Source organism: Vipera berus (genome assembly GCF_964194415.1).
Source record: "Vipera berus genome assembly, chromosome: 14".
Classification (NCBI taxonomy): domain Eukaryota; kingdom Metazoa; phylum Chordata; class Lepidosauria; order Squamata; family Viperidae; genus Vipera; species Vipera berus.
Window position 1 is genome coordinate 836290 of NC_138217.1, and position 26838 is coordinate 863127.

At 44.6% G+C, this 26838-nt stretch overlaps 1 protein-coding gene across 3 annotated transcripts in view; it reads left to right on the forward strand.

The window, feature by feature from the left end:
- The first annotated feature begins 702 nt into the window (after positions 1-702).
- Positions 703-26838, forward strand: part of SMARCB1 (SWI/SNF related BAF chromatin remodeling complex subunit B1) — a 37623-nt gene continuing 11487 nt past the window's right edge. For 2 of the 3 annotated variants that reach the window (XM_081339105.1, XM_081339106.1), the window contains exons 1-7: positions 705-862; positions 1023-1134; positions 1219-1248; positions 5922-6051; positions 6277-6414; positions 23484-23611; positions 24424-24590. In XM_081339105.1, the coding sequence (XP_081195231.1) occupies positions 770-862; positions 1023-1134; positions 1219-1248; positions 5922-6051; positions 6277-6414; positions 23484-23611; positions 24424-24590 (798 nt within the window). In that variant the 5' untranslated portion in view covers positions 705-769. Of the gene's footprint in view, positions 863-1022; positions 1135-1218; positions 1249-5921; positions 6052-6276; positions 6415-23483; positions 23612-24423; positions 24591-26838 lie in introns of all 3 variants that reach the window. The other variant, XM_081339107.1, reaches the window with a different exon arrangement.

Consider the following 26838-nt stretch of genomic DNA (forward strand, 5'->3'; position numbering starts at 1 on the left):
ATAAAAAGCACTTCCCCAGACTGGACTGCAGGGGCTGGGCAGTCACTGCATAACCAGCAGCAGCCATGCCGATTTAGTGGCACTGTTAGACTTTGGGCTAGGCCGACCGGGACAGGCCAGGCAAAGGGACTCGAGTTGTTTATTGCTAAGTGCTAGTTTAGTGTATGTTCTAGGTTGCTAGCTGGCCCAGACTGGTTGTCTCCAGCCGGCTAAGTAGGTCTTTGGGCGGGAAACCTATGCAAACTTTTGGTCACTGCAGCAGCTCCCTTGTTGCTTTTGTTCTGACCTTCAATAAAGCATGTTGCTGTTTTGAACCTTCCATCTCGCTCAATGCCTGCAAAGAACCGGCTACACAACAGGGTGCTTCCTGCACATCTCAGCTAGCTGACCAGCAAACAGCTCATCCATGTCCTCTGCTTGGTTGGGTGCTCTGAGATAGACGCCTAACAGCGATGCCATTTCTTCTTCCTCGTTTTTTGCACTTCTCCAGAGGGGATTCTTTACGTTCATCGCAACTCCGCCTCGTCCTTTATTTGGTCTGTTTCTTCTGAGGAACTCAAATCCTTCTAAGCCTGAGTCTAAGGCATTCCAGGCCCGCTTGGCCCAACCTGGACGGGCCTCTATGCGCCGCCCTCTGCGCTGCGACGTCGCCGAAACGCGCTTCCGGGGAAGCTCCGACCAATGCTGGAGGGGGGGGGGGGACGACCTCATCCGGGTCCCGAGGGGCCGCGCCTGCGCGTTGGCGTCGTGCGGTAGGCCGTGCCCAGCCATGATGATGATGGCGCTGAGCAAGACGTTCGGGCAGAAGCCCGTCAAGTTCCAGCTGGAGGAGGACGGCGAGTTCTACATGATCGGCTCCGAGGTGGGTGGCAGACCGGGCTGGTGCCCGGGCTCTGCGGCCTTGTGGCGGGCAGTGCCGCCGCTGCCCTCCTCCCGGTCCGCGGGCGCCGCCTCGGCCGACCCCACTCGCCGCCCCCGCCCGGCGTCTGACCTGCTGGCGGCGCCCCTTGTGTACCCTGCAGGTGGGCAACTACCTGCGGATGTTCCGCGGCTCCCTCTACAAGCGCTACCCGTCGCTCTGGAGGCGCCTGGCGACGGTGGAGGAGCGCAAGAAGATCGTCGCCTCGTCCCACGGTGAGCCCCGCGGGCGGCAGGCGGACGGGCGGGGCCGGCGTGGGGGGGCTCGGCCTGACGCTCTCTTTGCTCTCCTCTCCGCAGAGTCGCAGCGGAGCCACAGCCCGAGAAGATGTGAGTCTCCGGAGGGGGCGGGGCAGCGGGATCCCGCGGGGGGGCTCTTCCCCCAGGCGCTCTCCGGGGGGAGGGAGGGGAGCTGCCAACCCGGAAAGAAAGGGACCCCCCCTCCTTTGGGCTGCTCCGCATTGAGGGCCCCCAAAGGCCGCCAAGGGCCGGGGGTGGCGCGGGGACAGCGACCCGGGGCGGGGGAAAGGCCGAGGCGCCGGGCTCGCTTTCGGGAACCCGCACTGCCTGTTCAGCTGAAGAAAAACTTCGAAGGCGGTTCCACCCCGTGACCATTTTCGGAGGTTGGCCGTCTTCAGCAAGAAGAGCTTGGAATCCGAGGTAAGGGGGCCCTCAGCGGCCCCAGCAGACCGGGCACCGCCTCCATCTGGAATCCGTTGCGCGGGGGTGGGGAGAAGGGAATGTACAGTACTAATAAATTGGTATATATGTAGTGCAGGATTGAAATGAGGGGGTGCCCTCTGAGCCTGCTTGTTTTCTTGCAGACGTTTCATGACCCAACCCAGGTAGCATCCTCAGTGCTAGTAAGGAGTGGGCTTTGCCTGTCAGTGTTGCTGGAAGTGGTCTTGCAGGTTCTTTGGTTGGACTGTTTGTTGTTGGCTTCTTTGGAAGTTTCTTGATTGTTGGTCAGATGTTAACCTTGGAGTTAATCTATGCTGATCTGGGTGCTGATTGTTGTGGAGAGCTGCTTGGGCCTTTTTGTTCCTTTTTGGGCTGGGTGATAGTCCCTTTTGTATAGTCTATAGATTTTGTTAACGTCTATGTGTCTTATTGATGGCTGATTTCTCAGAGTGCCAAGCTTCTAGAAATGGTCTAGGATGGTCACATTTTCCCAGTTGTGAAATTATGTTGTGAAATTAAAGAATTTTCAGCATATCTTCCGATTGGTAGTTGATGTTCGTGGATGCATTCTGCCAGTCTTCTGCCTGTAGGACACTACATAGTGGTTGTTGCAGTCTTTACATTGTATGTTGTAGATCATGGCCTCCAACTAGAGACTGGTTCCAGGGAGAGAGATTTTTCCCTGGACCAGAGGGGGCTTGGTTTCACATGCTGCCTGCATCCTGCAGATGGGGCTTCATTTGTTTGCATGGTCCGGTTTCTGGCATGCTGTGGACTGGTGCTGGTCCACATACTGGGGGTTGGGAACCCCTGTTGTAGATGACTCCTGTTTTTTCTTCTGGGGTTGTTAGGTCTGGTCTGCTTAGGATGTTTTAAAGGGCTTAGTTGGCTTGTATGCTACGTTGATTTCATGTTGTTGTAACAGTCTGATGGTGGTTTCTGAGATATTCTTGATATATGGCTGTAATTTTTTTAGGGTTTGTGTTGGTTGTGCTGTATTGGTTTGAGTGGTCAGGGACTTTGATAAAGTTGCATAGATATCTATTTTGTTGGAATATGTTGTATAAATACTCTAGTTCCTTTTTCTGCTGTTCGGGTTGCTGTAGTGTGTTTGGGCATGGGAGGTTGGGTTGTTGCTTTGGTAGTGAAGCAACTGGTTAGTATGGGTGATTTTTCTGTAAATTTGCATCTCTAGTTGCCATTGTGGTCTCTGCTGATCAGGATGTCCAGGAAGTATAAAATCGAGGAAGCTTTTCTGATTTTTCTGTTTACTTACTCAGTGGCCTCCAAGCCCCTCTAGGAGTCCCAGATGGTAGTTCCTCCCAAAGGAGGTTCCCCAGCGTCCTCCTCCTAATGCTACCACTAATAAGAAGCTGTCTTGGTTAGTCTTCCTCCATGGTATCCACCACACTGAACGTCTCCTTTTTAAATGAACCAAAAACACTCCAAATGGAATCTTTCATAGTAGGAAAGTTTCATTAGACCTTTTAATTGGCCCTCTTTGTTCCTCTTCTGCTTGTAGAGTGTCTTTCTTCAGTATGCATGGCTGCAAATGTATACAGGTTCTTAGGTTTATACTGTGCTGCTTGAGTTAAAATTCTTTTAGTAAATAAAAAGTGGCTTAACTATTTTATTCTTTGTAGACATAGAACTTTCCCCATAGGAAAAAAATAGAAAAGGAATTCCCCGTGGATGACAGTGTCTCCCTGTGGCTCATAATATTGCAAGCAGCTCTTATCTCAGTATTTGTAGCGGGCCATACTAAACAGCATCCTAGGGATTCTCTCTGCAGGAGGTCCCCAAGTTGCAGCGGAAATGAGCTCTACCAGTTTTGGTAGGAGCGTGGTTTCTTTCTTGGTGACACCTTGATTAGAATGTTTTCTTCCTGCTTGTCTATTGTTGGTCCCTGCTTATCTCGGTGTTGGCTGTTGGGGGTGTTATATTCTAGCTTTTTTTCTTTTGTTCCTAGGCTTTGTATTAACTCCTTTGAATGGCATGTATATGTTGATAATTTCTATTCATTTATTCATCTATTTGTATGGCTGCCCATCTTAGCAAATGATTCTGGGTTGCAAGAAATTTTAAAATAAATTAGAAAACAATTTCTCAACAGAAATACAAACATAATAATAATAATAATAATAATAATAATAATAATAATAATAATAATAATAATAATAATAATAATAATAATTATTATTATTATTATTATTAATAATAATAATTTTACTTATATACCGCCCTTCTCCCGAAGGACTCAGAGAAGCCAAGCAAGATATTGTTATTGCTAATTGCCAGCACAAAGGAGATGAAACCTTTCAACACTCAGGCCCATTCCTGAACCCAGAACCAGAACTTATTTCGTTGTGAAAAGCCAACAGGATTGGGGTCATCCAAATCCTTGGAGGGTAAATGCTCCATAGGGGAGATGCTGTGGCAGAAAAAGCAGGCCTCTTCGGCCCTGCCAGATGGCATTCCCTGACCAATAGGACCCACAGCATGCCCATCCTACTGGCCTGGATCAAACAGGTAGAATCCACTGGAAAAGACTACTCATCAAATAATGCAGACCTGAGGCATGAAGGACTTTAAAGGTGGCAACCAGCACCTGGAATTGCACCAGGAACACATTGGCAGCCAGTGCATCTTGTAGAGCAGTGTTGTTACACATGCCAAATAATGGTCATCCTTTCCTAATCGTGTGGCTGCATTCTGCACCAGCTGGAGCTTCCAAATGCTCTCCAAGGGGAAACTCTCATAGAGCACTTCGCAGTAGTCCAGACTATCCCTAGCTCTTCCTGGTCTGTGGAGGCTGATTTGTTTAAAGGCCAGAGTTCCAGAAGAAGCCCCTGGGATGAGAAGTGAAACATTTTCAAAGGAAAAACCAAGAAAGTCCAGCTGCCTTTTGGAAAAGCACCTTTGGGACAACCATGGCCTGGGTCACTGAGAATCTCTGGAGACATTTTCATCCCTTGCCTAGGTTGAAAGGGAGTTGGAAGAGAACTCTGTAAACCTCTCAACTTCACCAGTGTCATTGCCTTTCATCTTTACCACACCCAAGTCATGGTGTCTTGCTGATCTTTGCAACAAGCTTTCATATTGTTCTGTCCTCAAGCCTGTCAGTTTCTTTCTCAAGGAAGAAAAGCTTTTTATTAGCATCAGGCATGCAATTGTGATAGCCAAAAAGTACCAACTGATGCTTTAATCTGTCTTCTCCCTTATTTTCTTCTTAGCTCCCCATGTTTTCTAGGTCCCATCAGTTGACATATTTTTTAGGAAAGAGACTTGGAGCATTCCCATTCTGTTCGAGAGTATGGCACAGGCTGAAACCCATAACCCTTGCCCTACATCATGTAGGGCTTTATAAGTGAGAATCACCATCTTTGGACTGATGATGGTACCATGAGTCAGTGCAGCACACAAAGAAGAAATGTTACATGGGCATACTGAGTTGCTTCAATGGGCAGTAGTGTGAACTGCTACATTTGGACCATCTGCAGCTTCCCCATTTTGGGAAACCTTGTCTTGGCTTCTGAGGTGTCCTCAACCACCTACTTTTTAGAAAATCTTATGTTAAAGACTTGGCTGTTCTGAAGACCATTGGGGTGCAGATGAATTGCTCCTGGTTTAAATGGAATAGTATAATGCTTTTGTTATTGATTTCATGGAAATAAGCAATTTATACAACTGTCTAATAAATAACCCCTGCTCAAACAGTGGTTTGCAGGAGCATCTGTGGAGAGTGTTCTTGGTTCCCTTTTGTTGAAGAGGGTGGGCTAGAACTTGAGATGAAGGAATGGGAGCCTACTTTTGGCTAGCATTGCTTTCCTGGTCAGTCCAGCCCTGGTGCCAGCCCTGACTTTTGATCTTTTAGTTGTCTGAGAGCTTGGTGCTTCTTAGGTCCCACAATTTCTGGTGTGGGATTCAGAGACCAGTCATCGCAGGGTGTCCTTTCCACTGTGTGATGGCTGCCCCACGTTGGGCGCCAAAATGTGGGATTCAGAGACCAGTCATCGCAGGGTGTCCCAAAATTGTCTGCCTACGCAGAGTTTATTGTATTTATACAGTTTTAACAAGCAGGAAAGAGCACAAAGCAAAAGCACTGTTTATTGGTGTACTCCCTTGTCAGTCTTTAAGAACATCCCAGCCAGGATAGAGTCTCACATATCTTGATGGTTCCTGGCAGTCCTTGGCGGTGCTAATTGGAGTGAGCTCATAGACATGCGGTAAACAAGATACTAAGGCAGGCAGTTTGCTGCACACGGTCCCTTCATATCCTTGACCTCCATCTCTACATTCTGGGTCTCCCCTTCCTGTTCCAGATCATGGGTATACTACCCTGGCCACCAGTGTTACTCTTTTAAAAGCTTCTGAAGTGGAAGAAATCCTGGATGGAAATGATGAGAAGTACAAGGCCGTCTCTATCAGCACTGAACCTCCCACCTACCTTAGGTAACCAGCTGATTTATTTTCCTCTTCTGCATGCAAAGGAGGGGGACATGCATTTCTGGGTCTGGTGGTGCAACTATCTTCCTCGCTTAACTTGCTTTGCTGGATATATACTACGAAATCCCCATAATATGGCAGGTATAAGTGTTTTATGTGAACTCTCACCCAGAAAAGAATGTTTTAAAGAATTTGCCCTTTTTCCTCTTCGTGGGCACTTTTCTCTTCAAGGGAACAGAAGGCCAAAAGAAACAGCCAGTGGGTCCCAACTCTTCCCAATAGCTCCCATCATCTGGATGCTGTGCCATGCTCAACCACCATTAACAGAAACCGCCTGGGCCGAGACAAGAAGAGAACTTTCCCACTCTGGTGAGTGTAGCATATAAATGATTAAATGTGTTAAAACAGGGGTGTCAGACTCGATTTCGTTGAGGGCCGCATCAGCATTGGGGTTACCCTTGGAGGGGGCATGGCTGGGGGCATGTCTGACTGGGTGGGCCTGGCCGGCTCAACGTCAGGGTGGTGCCTGTGGGGGAGATCCAGGGGTCTCAGATGAAAGGGGGGGCTGGAGCATGGTCCACCAGAGAAGCTTTGCTATCCCTCTTGGGATGCACAGTGGGGGGGAACTGAATGGTGGCAGAGGCTTCCTGGAGCCCTAGGCAAGTGTGGAGGGCAAGTGCCCAGCCTGGCGCTCAAGCTCCCATGGTGCCAGAACCCCGCAGCCCAGCCCAGCCCCACTTCCCTGAGAGGGTGCCTGACATCAGCTTAGTGTCCACAACAGTAGCTTCTGTAATTATACCCAACAAAAAGAATTGCGGACAAAACTTTATCTTTTGCTTGAAGATCTTCTGCATATTCCACCAAATTTTTATCCAAAAAGCCTTAACCTTTTTACAAGTCCACCATACGTGAAAATATGTTGCATCTTCACCTCCACACCTCCAGCATTTTGGCTGATAGTTCGGATACATACTTGCAAGCTTTTTAGGATCTAAATGCCATCTATAAAACATTTTATAAAAGTTCTCTCTTAAGTTTTGAGCTTGTGTAAATTTTACGTTCCTCACCCAGATTTTTCCCCACGTGTCCATTGTAATAACTTCTTGGATGTTCTGGGCCCATTTTATCATACAATCTTTAACAAGTTCTGTTTCTGAGTCAATTTTTATCAATGCAAGATATATCCGTTTGATATGTGCTGGGCCCAGCCCAGCCCCACTTCCCTGAGAGGGTGCCTGACTGCACTTACCTCCTCTTTGAGGCTGCTGCTGCTGTGCTCGCTCTACTTGGCCAGGTTGCTCATGTTGGGTGCAGGAGGGTAAAGTGCCTGGGTCAGAGGGAGTTCCACTCCTCTCTCCTTCCCTCTCATTCCAGTCTCCTTCCTCCCTCCCTCCTTCTCATTCCCATCTCTTTCCTCCCTGCCTGCCTACCCAGGAAGGGACGCTGGGGCAGGGAGAGTCCCGATGAAAGGGAATTGCTCTTTGGTTGCCGGGCTGGTGAATGGGACATGGAGGCACTGGTGATGGGTGCGGCACTGATCTACAACTTTGTGGCGGCCATCCAGGCTGGAATGCCGTCATCCTTAGATCTGTCCAGCATGGCCACCCTGGAGACAGTGAGGGGCTGCCTCGTGGGTTTATGCACAGGTGATGAGTACATGTCCCTGGTGACCGTCTTGCCCTGCAGGCCTACCACTTTCTGAGTGGTTCCCTTTCACCCGGGACGCCAACCACCATGCACTCGCTGTCTCCAGGGCAACCCGTTGATTTAAGGCTGACTGTGTTCCAGCCCAGGTGGCCACCATGAAGTTGTAGAGGGGGGCTGGGCTGGGTCCAAGGTGGTGCAGTCCGGTCTCTTGCTGCCTCCACATCGTGGGCCGGATGTGGCCCATGGACCTTGTGTTTGACATGTCTTGTCTTAAAAGATAGTAAGTTTTCCTGAATTACTGGTATTGCTTGCAAAGATTCTGAAAGAATTAAGGCTACATGATCTACAGAAAAGACTGAAGAGCAGGTGGCAGTGTGATCATGAACTCTATTTGGGGCTCCGATTGCCCCCATCCATAGACCAAGAACCTGTGTTCATGTTTACATATGCCTTGGTCATTTGGAATATTGCATCACACTTTACATGGGGCTTCCCTTGAAGACCACTTGGCTCCTACTAGTGCTGGTAATCAATTATGAGCATGGAATTGGGCTGGGTTATTTGCGGGATTGGCCATCTCCAAGTCACAGAGATTTAATGGTCCAGGTCCATTGTATGGAGTATTATCATCTGATGGGATGTACTTTCTCTGTTGGGAATGCCGACCCTGTGGAACAGCACATCTTTCAAGGGTAGGATGGCCACCCATACTGGCCTTTCATAAGGTGCTGAAATCTTTTTCTCTGGATGATTAGTCCAGGGCACTTGATTACTTCTACTTTAATCATGTGCCATTTACCTTTGTAAGCTTTGGTTTTTTTTAAATCATTTGTAGATAATTGAGAAAATTGGAATTATTAATACTACCAACAAAAAGAGCTTCCTAAAGAAAAAAACTACAATATTGTTAAATGGGATGATAGGCCTATGTCTATTCCTTCTAATTAAGAGAATAACCTGTTATTAATAAAGCATTATATTTCCATCTATAAATATCGATTTAAAAAGCCACCAATGTTTTGTCAGTAATATTTGTTATCAGTATATAATAATAATGTCAATAGTCTGACTAGTGAACCCAACAAAAGGATCCTGCAAGGCAATTAATTTCCAAAATGTAAAACTTTATTGGATACATCATCTCGGAACTGAAGAAGCAAAGCCAGCTCTCGGTTTTCCCAGGTGAAAGCTTGCTTAATTAAAACTAACGTTTCATTATCCTTTAGGATGTTGAAGGTATTTAGCATAGAACCTTCTTATTAATCTGTCTGCATTACATTATGGGCGGTTACCCATTCAGCATTAGCTGAGGGATAGACTTTCTACTGTATTAAATACTGTAGTTTTCCTTTAAAAAAATCCCTTGAGTCCAGTATTTTCTTGACCTCATAGTGCTTCCCCCCCCCCCGCCATAACTGGGGGAGGAGGCTTCCTTTCAATTGGTTTTAGGCTAGAGTCTTGAAATGCTTTTAACAGGCTACAGTGGAATACTGGATGGACTCATTTTAAGATTTTTGGCAACGACCATAACTGGGTCAGTCCTAGAGGAGATCAACCCTGACTGCTCTTTAGAAGGCCAGATCCTGAAGCTAAAACTCAAATACTTTGGCCACCTAATGAGAAGGAAGGACTCACTGGAGAAGAGCCTAATGCTGGGAAAAGATTGAGGGCAATAGAAGAAGGGGACGACAGAGAATGAGGTGGCTGGATGGAGTCATTGAAGCAGTAGGCGTGAGCTTAGATGGACTCCAGAAGATGGTAGAGGATAGGAAGGCCTGGAGGAAAATTGTCCATAGGGTCGCGATGGGTCGGACACGACTTCGCAACTAACAACATAACTGGGTTTATAATCCAGACAATTGGGAAGGGTCCTATGTACTTAATGCTTAATTTCTTATAGGGTTACCTCACCTTATTTGGTAGATAGGTATACTTATCCCCAATACTAAATTTCTTCTGGGGAGTTCTCTTCTGGTCAGCCTGCTTCTTATATGAATCCCTGGTCTTACTCGGTGCCCTCTGTACATCCCCGCCCCAGGTGGCTTTTAGGGTTTCCATCCATTTTAGCTAGCAACTCTGAGGAGGGAGGTTTCCTTGGAAGCTCTGGAATCGATAGAAAATCCACTCCTGTAGCTATCTTGAATGGGGTGAACCCAGTGCTACTATGTGCCAAGTTATTATATGCCACTTCTGCAAAAGACAGGAGTTCCACCCAATTGGTTTGTTGATAGTTTACATAACGTAAGTATTGCTCTATTAATGAGTTGGCCCTTTCAGACACCCCATTTGTACTCAGATGAAAACCGGAACTAAGCCCTTGAGAGGACCCTATTAGCTTTATGAACTCCCACCAAAATTTTGTATGTCTCGAGACTCCCTGCAGTTGATACACATGCTGTGCAAAAAATTTGGCCAAACTTCAGGTTAATGGAATCTTTGGGCATGCCATGAAGTCTGCTTGGTTCGAAAACAGGTCGATCACAGTCCAAATCACTGTGTTTCCGGACGTTTCAGGTAACTCCACAATAAAGTCCATGGCAATTTCTTTCCATGGGCTGCTAGGGTTAGCCACTGGCTGCAACAGTCCAGCAGGCTTCCCTGGCAGTCTTTTTTTAAAAGTTTTTTTATTGTTATTTTTTATTCTCTACATACATATGTTAGTTTTTCAAACAGCATGCAAGCTGGGTTCATAACACGCTAATATACAAATTCTACTCTTTGGTTCTCTCTTCCAACCATTTATAAAATAGATTCCAGCTTTTATAGTATTCTGTTTCTTCTTTGTCTTTTAGTCTCATAGTTAATCTGTCCATCTCTGCGCATTCCAAAATCTTCTTTATTACCTCTTCTTCTGACGGTATTTGTTCATTTTTCCAGCATTGCGCATAACTTATTCTTGCTGCAGTTACAATATGTAAAACCAAGTATAAATTTTGTTTGTTAGTCTTTTCTGGTACTATACCTAATTAAAAAAATCGGGATTAAATGCTACATGTTCTCCTAATATTTTTTCTAGCCAAGCATGTATTTTTCCCCCAATAAGCCTTTACTTTATCACATGTCCACCAAATATGATAATATGTACCTAAGTTATGTTTACATTTCCAACATTTGCCTGATACATTTTTAAACATTTTTGCTAATCTAGCTGGAGGTAAATGCCATCTATAAAACATTTTATACAAATTTTCTTTGTATGCAGTTGACATTGTCATATTATAATTTCTCTCCCACAATTTTTGCCACTCTTCTAGTTCTATGTTATAACCAAAGTTTTCTGCCCACCTTATCATTGTCCCTTTAATTTGTTCACTTTCCATCTCTAAAGTTAACAAAAAATTATACAGTTTTTAAATTAATTTCTCATCATTGTTCTTTATAAAATCCATACACTTTCATATCTTTTTCATATCTGCTTTGTATTTGTAAGCATACCCACCATGACATGTTGATACCCTGAGGTTCCAGTTCTCATTTCGATTTTAATGTCCCATCGATATTTAAAATGTTTCTATACGTCCAAGTTTTTTCAAAATCTTAACAAGTTTACATGTGAAAAAGCTTCAATTGTTGATAACCACCCTGGAATTTTTACATATATTTTCATTTTAATTTTTTCTCATACTGTTATCAAAGCATTTCTAATACAATAGTTTTGAAAATATCCATGAATTTTGTTTTTCCCATACCACAAAAATGCATGCCATCCCAGCTGTAAATCATGTCCCTCCAAGCATAACAACCTTTTATTCCTAAGCATTATCCATTCTTTTACCCATGTCAATACAGATGCTTGATAGTACAAAGCCCACTCAGATAAACCAAAACCTCCATTTTCTTTAGTATCTTGCAAAGTTTTTCTCTTTATTCTAGCTTTTTTTCCTTGCCATACAAACTTCAAAACTAAAGAATTCAACTCTTTAAAAAAAATTCCCCCAAGTTTTATCGGAATTGTCTGAAACAAAAATAAAATCTTAGGCAATATATTCATTTTAATTGTAGCTATCCTTCCTAATAGAGACAATTTTAAATTCTTCCATTTTTCCAGGTCTAACTTTATTTGTTTCAATAACCTTGTATAGTTATTTTCTTTTAATGTTGAACATTTAGCTGATAGATATATACCAGGGGTCGGCAACTTGAAAAAGCAAAAGAGCCACTGGGAACCGGTTCCATCACACATAAAAAAAAAGTGGGAGCCGCGCGCATCCACGCACGCGCATAAAACAAAATGTTTTGTGCATGCGCAAAATTTTTTTTGCGCACGCGTGGATACACGTGCGCGGTTCCACTTTTTTTATGTGGACGCACCTGCACGCCAGCGGCGACGGGTCTCCGTGGTGACGGGCGCTGGGTTGCGGCGCCGCCTTCAGCCCGGGTGTCGCCGGAGCCACCCCCAGGACCTCCAAACTGCCGCCCGACCTCCGCCCGAACACCAGCAGGTCTCGACATAGGTGTTCGGGCGAAGGTGCGCGCGCAGCTCCGCCCGAACAGCGGTTTGGAGACCTGCTGGTGCTGGTGGATGCACCTGCACGCCAGCGGCGACGGGTCTCCGTGGTGACGCGCGCTGGGTTGCGGTGCCGCCTTCAGCCCGGGCGTCGCCGGAGCCACCCCCGGGACCTCCAAACTGCCGCCCGACCTCCGCCCGAACACCAGCGGGTCTCGACATAGGTGTTCGGGCGAAGGTGCGCGCGCAGCTCCGCCCGAACAGCGGTTTGGAGACCTGCTGGTGCTGGTGGATGCACCTGCATGCCAGCGGCGACGGGTCTCCGTGGTGACGGGCGCTGGGTTGCGGCGCCGCCTTCAGCCCGGGCGTCGCCGGAGCCACCCCCGGGACCTCCAAACTGCCGCCCGACCTCTGCCCGAACACCAGCAGCTCTCGACACGGGTGTTTGGGCGGAGCTGCGCGCGCACCTCCGCCCGAACAGCAGTTTGGAGACCTGCTGGTGCCGGTTTAGAAAGTTGCTGCGGGCCGCGGCAGCTTTCTAAACCGGCACTAGCAGGTCTCCAAACCGCACCTCCGCCCGAACACCAGCAGGTCTCGACACGGGTGTTCGGGCGGAGCTGCGCGCACACCTCTCCAAAGGTTTGGAGAGGTGCGTGCGCAGCTCCACCCGAACAGCGATTTGGAGACCTGCTGGTGCCGGTTTAGAAAGCTGCCATGGGCCGCAGCAGCTTTCTAAACCGGCACCAGCAGGTCTCCAAACCGCACCTCCGTCAGAACACCAGCAGGTCTCCAAATGGGTGTTCGGGCGGAGGTGTGAGAGGTGCGCGCGCAGCTCTCCAAACCTTTGGAGTGGTGCGCGCGCACCTCCTCCCGTTCGGAGAGGTGCGCGCGTACCGGGTGACTGGGAGCCGCAGGAGACGGCTCAAAGAGCCGCATGCAGCTCCGGAGCCGCGGGTTGCCGACCCGTGATATATACCCAAATATTTTACCTTTTTCACTATCTGTACCTCTGTCACTTCTGATATTCGACTTTTTTGCTTATCCAGAACATTTTTAATTATTATCTTAGGTTTTTCCTTATTAATTTTTAATCCCGCTACTTTACCATATTGTTCTAATTTCCCCCACAATTTTGGAATCATCTCCAAGGGATCTTCCAAAATAAATACCAAATCATCAGCAAATGCTTGCAATTTATATGTTTCACCCTTTATCTCCAAACCTCTAGTTTGTGCATCTTGTCTTATGTTTCGATTTAAAACTTCCAAAGTGAAAATGAATAACAGAGGGGATAGATGGCATCCTTGCCTTGTGCCTTTTTTTATTTCAAAGCTCTCAGCAGTATCTCCATTCACAATCACTTTGGCTGTTTGCTTATTATATGTTGTTCTGTACCAGCCTGCTACCGGCCCTGCAGCAAAAGCAGGGACAACCCCTTTACAAACGGCAAGAGGCTGGAATAAAGCCTGCCAAATTTATTCACATAAAACAGAGCAAGACAAGACACCAACCATAAAACACGAGCTAAGAAACAGGAACAATCCAAGCGGTTGCCTTCAGCAAACCAGCCCTCCCACATTCCCCTTAAATACAGTTCAGGGTGTGGCCTCTCTCTGCCTCCTTCAGCGGTGCCCCATTGCCTTCCTCTGTTTACTCCTGACTGACTGCCTCCTGCGTCGGGCGTCCTTGAACAGGGCCAGCTGTGGGTCATCTTCATCCACGCTGTCAGGCTCACACAGCTGGGTCTGCATCGTGACCAGATGATAGGGGCCTGGCTGGGGGCTCTCATCAAGCTGTCCAATCCCCTCAGCAAGCTCGTCAACACCCCCCTCCTCCTCCTCTGAGTCGTCCGACCCAACTGCCGAACCCACAGGCTGACCCTGAATCACAACATATGTTGCTTTAACCATATTTATAAAATTCTGTCCAAAGTCCATTATTTGTAATTGATGAATCAAAAACTGCCATGAAAGATTATCAAATGCCTTTTGAGCATCTAAAAATATTAATGCCATTTGTTTCCCTGGATGTAATTCATAGTATTCCAGTACATCTATTATCTTAAGTTGTTTTTGATTTGTCTCTGGTAAAAAGTCATTTTGATCCGGGTGTATAAATTCAACCAGATATTTTTTCAGTCTCTCTGCCATTATTGAAGTAAAAATTTTATAATCCACATTAAGTAATGAAATCGGTCTGTAATGCTTAATCTGAGTCAAATCTGAATCATCTTTTGGTATTAAGGTAATGTTTGCTTCAATCCACGTCGTCAGCATTTTAGCTTCTAATAAAAGTCCATTACAATATCTTTCAACGGATCATTTAATATCTCTTGTAAACTTTTGTATAGTTCTGCTGGAAGTCCATCTGGACCAGGAGCTTTACCATTTTTTGTCTCTTTATAGCCTCTGTTATTTCCATCATTGTAACTCCTTCATCTAGCATATTTTTAAATGTCTCTGAAATCTTCGGAAGGTTACTATCTTTCAAGTATTTTACAGTTTTCTCTCTTGAAGTCTCCTTTTTATCATACAGTTCCTTATAAAATTCTTTAACTATCTTTTTTATTTCTTCATTTTTATATTTTAAATAATCTTTCCCATCCAGTAGATTATATATCATTTTTTTTCTTTCTGTTTTTTAAGTTTGTAAGCTAACCAACTTTCCGGCTTGTTAGCATTTTCAAAGAAATTCTGCTTTGCTCTTTTTATCTGTTCTGCCATTTTTTCTGAATCTAACAAATTTAATTTATGTTTTATCATATCCATATCTCTTATTAAAGTCTTTTTTTGCGGATTCTTTTGCAATTCTAATTCTGACTTTCCAAATTCTTTTCTTAATAATGCATATTGCTGTTTTCTCTGTTTATTTTTCCTTGCCATATACGATATAGCTATACCTCTAAAGTATGCTTTAGCTGTGTCCCATAGATTTTGTATCATAGTATCTTCTTTCTTATTTTCTTTAAAAAAGAGTTCCATTTCTTTTTTTGTTAACTTTATAAATTCTTTTTCCTTTAAAATGGAACAGTTTAAAGTCCATCTTAGCCTTTTTTGCGTTCCTTTCCAAGTCATTTTCAGAGGGTTATGATCTGCCTATGTGCCTGTTTCTATTTCAATGTCCTGCACATTCATTCTGAAGTCAGCAGTCATCCAAATTATATCAATTCTTGACCAGGATTTCTGGCTATTTGAGTAAAAAGTATATTTTTGTGGATTTATTTCCCTCCAAATATCTTGAATTCCAATTTCCTCCGCCATATCAAAAAATGTCTTAGGTAATCTTCCTCTACCATTTTTCCTTGTTTTGTTACTTTTATAATCAATTTTTCCATCTATTATTGCATTGAAATCTCCTAGTAAACAGATATTTTGATACTCCATTTCTATTATTTTTCTATGTAGGTTTTTATAAAAATTTTCTTGATTGTTATTCGGTGCATAAATTGCCACTAATAATATTTGCTTTTGATGCAGATAAATTTCTACCATTAATATTCTTCCTTCTTCATCTGAATATACCATTTTCGAATTTATTGTTTCTTTAATATATAGAGCTGCTACTCTTTTTTTCTGTTTTGCTGATGTATAATAAAGTTTTCCAATTTTTGGATATTCCAATAGTTTATGATGTTGTGCTTTTATATGTGTTTCTTGCAAACAAATTATATCCAAATTCAGTTTCCATAGTTTCCTAAAAATCTTGTTTCTTTTAATTGGAGAGTTCAGTCAATTCATGTTTACTGAAAAAATTCCACTTTCTTTATCCATTTCCATTTACTTATATTTCGGTCTAACCGATCTAGTAGTTCTTTGTTCTCTAGCAGGTTCTTCATCCTCCCCCTTTTGGAGACCTTCCTTTTTCTGTTCTTTTGTTTGTGCAGTTGTTCCTTGAGTCTTCTCTTCTGTTTGTTTCTGCTCTTTACTCTCCCCTTGACCTCTTTTTACTCCTTCATCCAAAATTGACCTATTCTTCTCTTCAAAGTCTTCTGCTTTCCAAATTGAATAAAGTCTATATCTTGTATTGTTTCAGTTTATTAAGATGCCTTCTGGCATCAGCCATCTAAAGTTTATGCCATTAGCCATCAATTTCGTAGTCAAAAAATGGTACTCTCTTAGGTATCTGATTTAAGACCACAATTTCTTTATTTTTATATTATATTGGTTCATTTCTTACTTTCCGCAGTATTTCATCTCTTGTTGTCTTCCTTGCAAACTGTACATGTACTTCTCTTGGTAACTTATTTCTTCTTGTGTAGCTTGAGTTAAAGCGGAATATCCCATCTAGTTCAAGTTGAATTCCCCCTCGATCTGCTTTCAGAGCCTCCTCCAGAATGTCAATAATCACTTCTATGTTTTCCGCTCTATCTTCAGGAATATTTTGTAACCTTAAATAGTGTTCCGCATTTGCCATTTCTAAAATCTTGTTATCTAATTTTTCATTTTCTTGCAATAAGACTTCTATCTTTTTGTCATTATCATCTCTTTTTTCTTTAATTTTATATATATTCTGTTGATTTTTTTATTATTTGATTTTGAGTTTCCAGGTTTCCATTTATATCCAAAATTTCTTCATTTAACTTCTCCAGTGTTGCTTGTGTGCTTTTATGATTCTCTTGTGTCTCTAAATGGTTCTTTTCCAAAGTCTCTTGATTCTTTAACATAAGATCCTGAAGAAATTTTAATGAAGTCTGTGTTTCACTTTGAGCTGTGATCTTTTCCCTTTGCAACATAGCTTCAATAGATCCCTGTGTTGTAGGACTAGATTGTCCTACTGAGGGTGCAGAAGAGGTTTTTTTCATAAGTCTAGTAATATTCGAAGAAGTCATTTTGAAATTTACAGTCTATAGCCAAAACAACGTCTGTTTAGATTTAGTCAAATTCAATAGAAGTAACTTTGAGTTTCAGTCTCATAAGAAAGCAGCCTTATCAGCTGCAGCTGTTCTCTTCAAGGTTAAATTTCAATCAACAGAGAATGTTGCAAAACTTTTGTTCTTTTTTCACCACTAGATGTCCTCCTTGGCTTATTTATCAATGTCCAGTATTTTTAACAAAGAGCCTCTCCTCTCCCCCCCCCCGTGTAATTACTCGCCACTCGTAAATCTTCTGGGGGGTCTTTACTTTCCAGCTCTTTCCACTCGGGTTCAACATTTATAGTCCTCTAAGAGAAGAAAAGGAAACATCTTGCTCACCCAGCTTCAGCACGCAGTTGAAATTCCTCTGGTTTGTAATCCTTTGCTTCCCGCTGTAGACGCCTATGGCCGAAGATTTAAAGCAGCCTTTCTCTTCATTTTCCAGAGGGTCCTACAGCTTGCTCTGATCGGGTGCCCCCTGATCTGAGCTCCTGAAGTATCCCTCCTCCTTCATTGACTCTCCAGGGCAGCTTTCTGATCCTTTAAGGGTCGCTAGACGAAGAAAAACCAAGCTGGAAAGCCGAACACTGACTTTCCCAACTTGTCCCGACGGCTGCCAAACAGGAAGTCTTCCCTGGCAGTCTTTTCATGGATGCACATACCAGGCATCCTGTAACATAGTTCTCTATATCCTTGTTCATCTTTTTATTTTTTTTATTTTTATTTTAATTCCATTTATATCCCGCCCTTCTCCGAAGACTCAGGGCGGCTTACAAGCTTAGCAGTAGCCTTCATTCTATGTATATGCCTGCTTATTAGGTCTTTCACACACACCCCAAGCGGCATTATTACAAAGTCAGCTTAATTGCCCCCAACAATCTGGGTCCTCATTTTACCTACCTCGGAAGGATGGAAGGCTGAGTCAACCTTGAGCCTGGTGGGATGCGAACCTGCACTAATTGCAGGCAGCCACCAAAACTGCCTCTTGGCCAGATGGAGAGTTTTCATGAACCTGAAATGGCCTGCAGGTTTCATATTGTGACTTGGTTGCAGAATCTGGGTTCTTAGATTGGTCAGAACATACAACTTGCTCCCTTTCCATGCCAGGTCCTCTCTTACTGTCAATTCTTCCTTATGACTTTGGAACCACTTCTCCTCCTCCAGGGCTTCCTTCAATTTCTGGGTTAATTCATTATCGGCCTGTTGAGGAAAGGCCAACAATCCTAGCCTCATTCAGCCTTTTGCTGCCAGCTGCTGTGAGGGGGCGATCGAGTTACAGTAACTATCTCCTCCTGAGTGCTTTTATATTGGGGCAAACAGGAGAGTGCATCTGTGAGGAAGTTTTTCTCCCCTGGCAAATACCAAAGGGTAAAATTTAACCAATTAAAGTCCTGAGCCCATTGGACCTGCTAGGGCAGGGCTTTTCAACCTTTTCACCCATTGTACCACTTTTAGGATAAGGCAATGTCCGAGTACCACCAGTCGCCCAGCAAGGTGTCAAAAACGTGACCAAAAAAAATCGCTTAGTGACTGTTCAAAGTTACGACGGCACTGAAAAAAGTGACTGATGACCATTTTTCACACCTATGACCGTTGCAGCATCCCCAGGGTCATGTGATTTACATTCAGATGCTTGGCAACCAATTCATATTTATGATGGTCACATTGTTCCAGGGTCATGTGATTGCCTTTTGCAACCTTGTGACAAGCACTTAACCATGTTACCAATTTAATCTCTCTCTCTCCCCCTTTCTCTCTCCCCCTCTATTTCTCTCTCCCTCCTTTCTTTCTCCTTTCTCTCTCTTTCTCCCTCTTTCTCTCCCCCTCTTTTTCTCTCCCTCTTTTTCTCTCTCCCTCCCTCCCTTTCTCTCCTCTCTCTCTCCCTCTATTTCTCTCTCCTTCTTTCTCTCTCTTTCCTCTTTCTTTCCCTCTATTTCTCTCCCTGTCTCCCATTGTTCCTTCCTTCCTTCCTTCTTGTCCTTTTCTCCTTCCCTCTCTCCCATTGTCCATTCCTTCCTTCCTTCCTAATCCATTTTTACCAAGAAACCTGATGCCCACTTAACTCTTTATGAAGCACCCGAGGAAAGTTAGGGAAGATCTATCAATGATACTCGGAGGTTGCTAGCTCATTTAATAAGCTTTATTCCAGCAACAGAAACACCTCATATTCTTTCACAGTCAATCCATGCACGTCAACAATGCTGCTGTGGACCGCGGGGCAGGAAGGCGCTCTTCACACGGGATGGATGGAAGACACACCAAAACGCCCTTTGCCCCACTGCCTTCTGCAGATGCAGCCGGAGTCCCAGGTGGGGGGAGATCCGGGGCTGAGGCACACTCGGGGAAGCACACGGCAGTAAATCACAATCAGCTGCTCTTGGGGGATGGAGGCACAAAGCTAGCCAAACAGGGCTCAGAGCGGTTGACTGTCCTGGACCACAGCTGCGCTTCCACCTTTCCCAAGGCAGCCCCCACAGACACAGCGCAGCGCAGGGAAGATGCGCCAAAGCTTGTCCTTAACGGGGCTTGAAAAAAGCGGGGCAGGCGGTGGCGGCTGCTCATGGGGCCGCCCAAAAGCAAACGGCAAAAGCAAGCAGGCTTCCAAGAGTTTCCTCAGCACTTCTCTCACTAGCTTCACTTGATCCTCCATTGTCTCAGAGTAGATAAGAATGTCATCCAGGTAAACCAGCACCCCCTTATACAGGTGCTCAGGCAGCATCTTGTTAATCAGTTGCATGAACACAGCAGGTGCTCCCTGTAATCCAAAGGGCATCGCTCGGAATTGGTAGCATCCTAGGGCAATTAAAAGCTGTCATCCATTTGTCCCCCCCCCCTCTAATCTTCACTACGTAGTTTGCGTCTCTCAAGTCTAGCTTGGTGAACACCTTTCCTTTGGACAGGTGTCCTAGCATGTCTTTCATGAGGGGAAGGGAGTACATATTTTCCATGCAAATCCCATTAATCCCTCGGAAGTCAACACACAATTTCAGACAACGGTTATTTTTTCCTTTGAAGAGCACTGGTGCTGCCACCCTGGACTTTGCTGGCTGTTTGAAGCCCCTGGCATGAAGTGGAGCTACTGCAGGAACCAGTGGGGCTTGCCCAGCTGCCGCCAGAAGGGGGGACCACACACCCCCGGGACCCTATTGCTCTTTGCCACATATACCCCAACACCATTGATTGGGGCGGAGAAGGGGACGAGGTGGTTGATGCCTGGCCTGCTCCAAGGCCTACTCCCCAGATTGGTGACTTCACGGGCACCGCTCCCTGTATCTCTATTTTGCCAAACTTCTCCCAAAGCTGTTCCATGTAAGGGTTGCGGGTCGTAGTCAGGAGCTTCCCTGCTACCAGCTCTTCTCACTCTGCAGCCCTACTGGCCTTCCACTTGCTTCCACATGTTAGTGCAACTCCTGGCAAGATCAGGGGGAATTCCACTTCAGTAGCTTTCCCCATACTGCTTGTCCATTATACTTTCCGGCCAGTATAGAGGGATCCTGCCACAACCCCTTCTTCAATGGCAGCTTGGCTTTCTCACCACCAGCTGCATTCCACAGTCCGCTAGAGCTGTTGCCAGTGCTTCCTAAGTAGGAACTGCTCCAGATTTTTGTGGCATCAGCCTTCTTCTCGATTCCTAACATCACTACACTACAGCGCTCTCAGAGATATCTGAGTGAGCTGCATTTATAATGAAGAGAGCTGGTTTAATGTCAGTAGTCCAACTAGTGAGCCCAATGAAAGGATTCCTCAAGGCAGTTGAGTCCCAAAGGGTAAAACTTTATTGGATACATCATCTCGAAACTGAAGAAGCAAAACTAGCTCTGTGTTGTGATTCAGGGTCAGCCTGTGGGTTCGGCAGTTGGGTCGGATGACTCAGAGGAGGAGGAGGGGGGTGTTGAAGAGCTTGCTGATGATGGCCTTGAGGCTCCGCAGAGCCCTCAGCCAGGCCCCTCCCACCTGGTCACGATGGAGACCCAGCTGTGTGAGCCTGACAGCGTGGATGAAGATGACCCACAGCTGGCCCTGTTCAAGGACGCCCGACGCAGGAGGCAGTCAATCAGGAGTAAACAGAGGAAGGCAATGGGGCACCTTGGAAGGAGGCAGAGAGAAGCCACGCCCTGAACTGTATAAAAGGGGAATGTGTGGGAGGGCTGGTTTGCTGAAGGCAACCGCTTGATTAGTTCCTGTTTCATAGCTCCTGTTTCATGGTTGGTGTCTTGTTTTGCTGTTTTATGTTAATAAATTTGGCAGGCTTAATTCCAGCCTCTTGCCGTTTGTAAAGGGGTTGTCCCTGCCTTTTCTGCAGGGCCGGTAGCAGGCTGGTACAGAACACACTGGGTTTTCCCACGCCAAAGCTTGCCTAGTTAAATAGTAGTTTCCCTTGCCATCCACTGGGTATTCACATTGTCCAATAGGAATACTTCTTTTTGTAATGGGAACAGTTCACTTCTCCCTTGAGCACCTGCGGTAGCGACCTTAATGTTTTGCAGGCTCTCGTGGTCCCTGGACAGTGTCTTGGCATTTCTCTGCTTTCTTCCGTTCTGTTTTCTACCCCTCCCCCCTTTTCTCTGGCAAGTTGATTAGCAATAGAAGCTAGCAGGTATCATGACTCAATCACTAGGCAATAAAGTTAAGCTAAGAGCACAAGTAGTGTTCTCACCAGTACTCCCAACGAAACGCCAACCATTGAGGGAAAAAAGAATTTAGAAATAAACCATTGGCTAAAGGGTTGGTGTTGTCAAGAAAACTTTGGTTTCCTAAATCATGGACTGCATTTCCTACATGAAAGACTTGGCAAGGGATGGGCTGCACCTCACAAAAACAGAGAAAAAGACTGGTCCAACTCATCAGGAGGACTTCAAACTAAAAGTGAGGGGGAAGGGTTACCAATTTTCAGAAGCTCTAGAACCCAAAAACCATCATAAATCCCAAGAAAAATCAATGAGGTGGGCAGAGTTGAGAAAAAAGAAAAACTCAATCAACATTCAGGAGATGCAGGAAACATGCCAACGGACAGGCATAAAAGTCTTAAATGCTTACATACAAATGCTCAAAGCTTGGGGAACAAACAGGGTGAACTAGAAGCAATAGTACACAAGTGAGGGTATGACATAGTTGTTATTACAGAAACCTGGTTGGACGAAACCCATGAATGGAATGGACTGATGCATGGATACAAACTGTTCAAAAGAAACAGGTCTACAAAAAGAGGAGGGGGAGTGCACTATGTATAAGAGAACACTATATATCTATAGAAATGCAGCTGATCAAAAATAAAATCTCCAGAATGCATATGAGTCAATATAAAAGAGAAAAAAGGGACATTATCATAGGTGTATATTACAGACCACCCAACCAATCAGAAGAGATATATGAATTCTTTGCCAACCAGTTAACAAATGTATGTAGGAAGCATACCACAATAGTAATGGGAGACTTCAACTATCGAGATATCAACTGGGAGACAAACTGCAGTGAGCGGGAGATCAAACAGAGTCCTAACCAACCTAGCCGACAACTTTGTCATCCAAAAGGTGGAGGACGGAACTAGACATAAAGACATACTGGACTTAATTCTTACTAATAGAAAAGAAATGATAGAGGGAGTTGAAGTTACTGGAAGCTTGGGTGAAAGTGACCATACCATACTGGAATTTAATATAATGCAAACACTAGCAACAGAAAACAATCCAACCAGGGTCTTGAACTTCAAAAGAGCTGACTTTAACAAACTTAGAGAGAACCTAGGAAAGATCAGTGGAATAGCTTGCCTCTAGAAATTGTGGGTGCTCCATCACTGGAGATTTTTAAGAAGCTAGACAGTCACTTGTCTGAGATGGTATAGGTTCTCCTGCTTGAGCAGGGGGCTGGACTAGAAGAATCCAAGGTCCCTTCCAGCTTGCATTCTATTCTATTCTATTCTATTCTATTCTATTCTATTCTATTCTATTCTATTCTATTCTATTCTATTCTATTCTATTCTATTCTATTCTATTCTATTCTATTCTATTCTTCTTAATTTATAATGTTCCACCTTCTTTTCTTAGGCAGTGTTCTGAAGTTGGAGAGGAGAGAGTGGACATTTATGGCAAGCTAATGGTATCATAAGAGGAGAAGAAATTATTTTATGATAACCCTAACATTTTAAACCAATGACAAGATTGGGTTGGCAAATTACTGAAGAAAATTTACCAAATTGTTTAGTCGAGCTCAACAGCCTGTTTGGCAAGGGTTCTAATATATCAGATGAAAAATAATCATGTGATTAACTGCACTAATGCTGTTTTATCTCCAGTGGTTTCACAAATATATAGCAGTTGTAGTCCTAATTAAATTAAGAAAATTAACAGGATATGCCAGAATATGCAGGTTTCTTCTCCTGCAAGTGTAGAATCTTCTCCGGAGCCCTCCTGATTCCTGCTCCTTGAATCTGCCCTCTCTTGCTCTGGTGTCTACTATGTCTAATTCAGTGGTGGTCCTACTATTTTTTTCCAGCTTTGATGACCACGACCCAGCAGTGATCCATGAAAACGCCTCACAACCAGAGGTGCTGGTCCCAATCCGGCTGGACATGGAAATTGATGGGCAGAAACTGAGAGATGCTTTTACGTGGAATATGAATGGTTTGTAAAGAAAGATATGCAAATAATCCTGATTCTAGGCATTGAAAGCATTCATGAGCAGATATGGTTTTTTTGCTAAAAATACATTTAATCTACTCTTCAGATTGGAAAGTGTACACATTTGAGTTTTTCTAACTGAACAGAAAATGGCAGCAGTTTTATAAAGGGTTTTGACATTTTCGGGTAAATCAGTAAACCAGAAAATATTTTCTTTTTAACTGCACCAATCAGCATGCTCAGACAAAGCTTTGGAATGAAACCATTGAAACCAAAGCAGCACAAACAGATTTATCTTAGGGCCCTTAATAAGGCAACTGCAGCATGTGCTTGAACTCATCACACCTAGCTTGTATCTTTTTACACTCCTGTGTACAATCTTGATTTTGTTAGTGTTAGAAATGAAAGCTTCATAGAACTATGTTTTGAAAGACTTTTTGCCTGTGAATATAGTGTATATACTGTGTTTTAAGTAAATTCCATTAGCCCCAAAGGTTTTTCTTTGAAGACGTTTCACTTCTCATCCAAGAAGCTTCTTCAGCTCTGACTAATGGTGGGGACCTGAAGAAGCTTCTTGGATGAGAAGCAAAACTTCTTCAAAGAAAAACAAGAAAGTCCAGTTGCCTCCTGAAAAAGCACCTTTGGGACAACCATGACCTGCATGATTGAGAATCTCCATAGTCATTCCATTAACCAATTGAGCAGAAACAAAACTTTTTCTTGTAGCCTTACAAACGTGCTTTAGAATACTGTAGCTCAGAGGCAAGTGTGGCCATGGCGTTTGCCTAATAACACGGGCTTTTTGTTTCCATCAGAAAAACTGATGACTCCAGAAATGTTTTCAGAGATTCTCTGTGATGACTTGGATTTGAATCCCCTCACTTTTGTTCCTGCAATCGCATCTGCAATCCGACAGCAAATAGAGTCGTACCCTACCGACAGCATCCTGGAGGACCAGTCAGATCAGCGGGTCATCATTAAGGCAAGGAGAGGGGAGGCAGCAGGAAAAGTCCCACAAAGCTCTCTTGTGTGTAAAGACATGGCCTTAGCGATGCAGAGCATAGAAGAAAGGAAAACAAAGACTAGAGACCGGAGAAAAGGAAACACGGCAGGTTTTTCCCACACCAATTGTTGCATCTCTCTGTAATTTTCTGTCTTTGAAAATCATTTTTCTTCCAGCCCATCCATACACCAATGATTTAAGTTCTCACCTCACTCTTTTTTTAAAATATACTTTATTAATTTTTTATAATAACAATCTTTAGTGCTTAGTGAACAATGTGTTGTCTGGGTTCATATATTTAAAAACAATTATTTTCTATAGTTGATCAATATGTTAGCTGATAACATATTTCCTTGATCCTCTCTTCTTCCAGCAATATTCTCCTTTTGTCTACGTTACAGAAATATAATTCTTAATACTTTCAATAATATACTTGGGTATAAACATTTTTCAAGTATTTAAATTCAAATAACAATAACATCAACATATCATATAACATTGTTTCTAATCAGCTTATGTTTCAATTGTATTTATAGAAGTCATTGTCATTATATGTCCTGTTTTCAAGATTCTTATTTAAGCTTTATTTCCCCTCAGTATTGAAACCACTCTTATCAATTATAATTTTCTCAAAATTCATTACCTTTATTTATTTATTTTATTTAATAATATTTCTATACCGCCCTTCTCCCGAAGGACTCAGGGCAGTGAACAGGGCAAGAATAAAAATACAGAATTACAAAAATTAAAAAAGGATTAAATACATGCCCACTAAAAACAATCAATACAATATTAAAACCCCAATAAAAACAACAGTAAAAACCCCCACCAATCCCCCATCAGGCCAGGCCGGCTTGTTCAAATAAGAATGTTTTTAGATCGCGGCGAAAGGAGCGAAGATCGGGCGCCATCCGGAGCTCAACCGGTAACTGATTCCATAGCTCCGGGGCGCCCACAGAGAAGGATCTCCCCCTGGGGGCCACCAATCGACATTCTCTGACCGGTGGCACCCTGAGGAGGCCCTCTCTGTGGGAACGCACAGGGCGAAGGGAAGTTGATGCCGGCAGCAGGTGTTCCCTAAGGTACTCCGGACCCCTGCCATGTAGGGTTTTAAACACCATTACTAGTAGCTTGAATCTCACCCGGAAGACAACTGGTAACCAATGCAGCTCACGGAGCAGAGGTGTAACATGGGAGTATCGGGAGACTCCCAACACAACTCTCGCGGCTGCATTCTGTACCAGTTGGAGCCTCCGGGTGGTCCTCAAGGGCAGCCCCATGTAGAGAGCGTTGCAGTAGTCCAGCCGAGAGGTCACGAGCGTGTGAGTGACCGTGCATAAGTCATCCCGGCCTAGATAGGGCCGCAACTGGCGCACCAGGCGAACCTGGGCGAAAGCCCCCCTAGTCACAGCCACTATGTGATCTTCCAAGGTGAGCCGTGAATCTAGGAGGACTCCCAAGTTGCGAGCCCTATCTACGGGGGGTAATAGTTCACCCCCCATAGAGAGAGATGGAATATCCGAATTGACCCGGGATGAAGGTATGCAAAGCCACTCAGTCTTGTCGGGGTTGAGTTGAAGTCTGTTCCTCCCCATCCAGACCCGAACTGCCTCCAGGCAACGGGACATCACGTTGAGGGCATCACTGGGGTGGTTTGGGGTCGAAAGAAAAAGCTGGGTATCATCAGCGTACTGATGATACCCAACTCCAAAACCACGAATGATCTCACCCAGCGGTTTCATATAGATGTTGAACAGGAGAGGCGAGAGGACCGACCCCTGAGGAACTCCACAAACGAGAGACCTCGCGGTCGACCTCTGCCCTCCTGTCAACACCGACTGCGAACGTCCCTGGAGATAGGAGGAGAACCACTGTAAAACCGTGCCTCCCACTCCCAATCCCCTGAGACGCCGCAGCAAGATACCATGGTCGATGGTATCGAAAGCCGCTGAGAGGTCTAATAGGACTAGAACAGAGGAATGTCCCCTGTCCCGAGCCCTCCAGAGATCATTCACCAGCGCGACCAATGCCTTCTCCGTGCTGTACCCGGGCCTGAAACCCGATTGGTACGGGTCTAGATAATCCGCTTCATCCAGGACCAGAGGGAGCTGATGCGCCACCACACTCTCAACAACCTTCGCAAGAAAGCGAAGGTTGGAGACCGGACGAAAGTTGTTCAACACAGCTGGGTCCAAGGCAGGCTTCTTGAGGAGAGGCCTCACCGCCG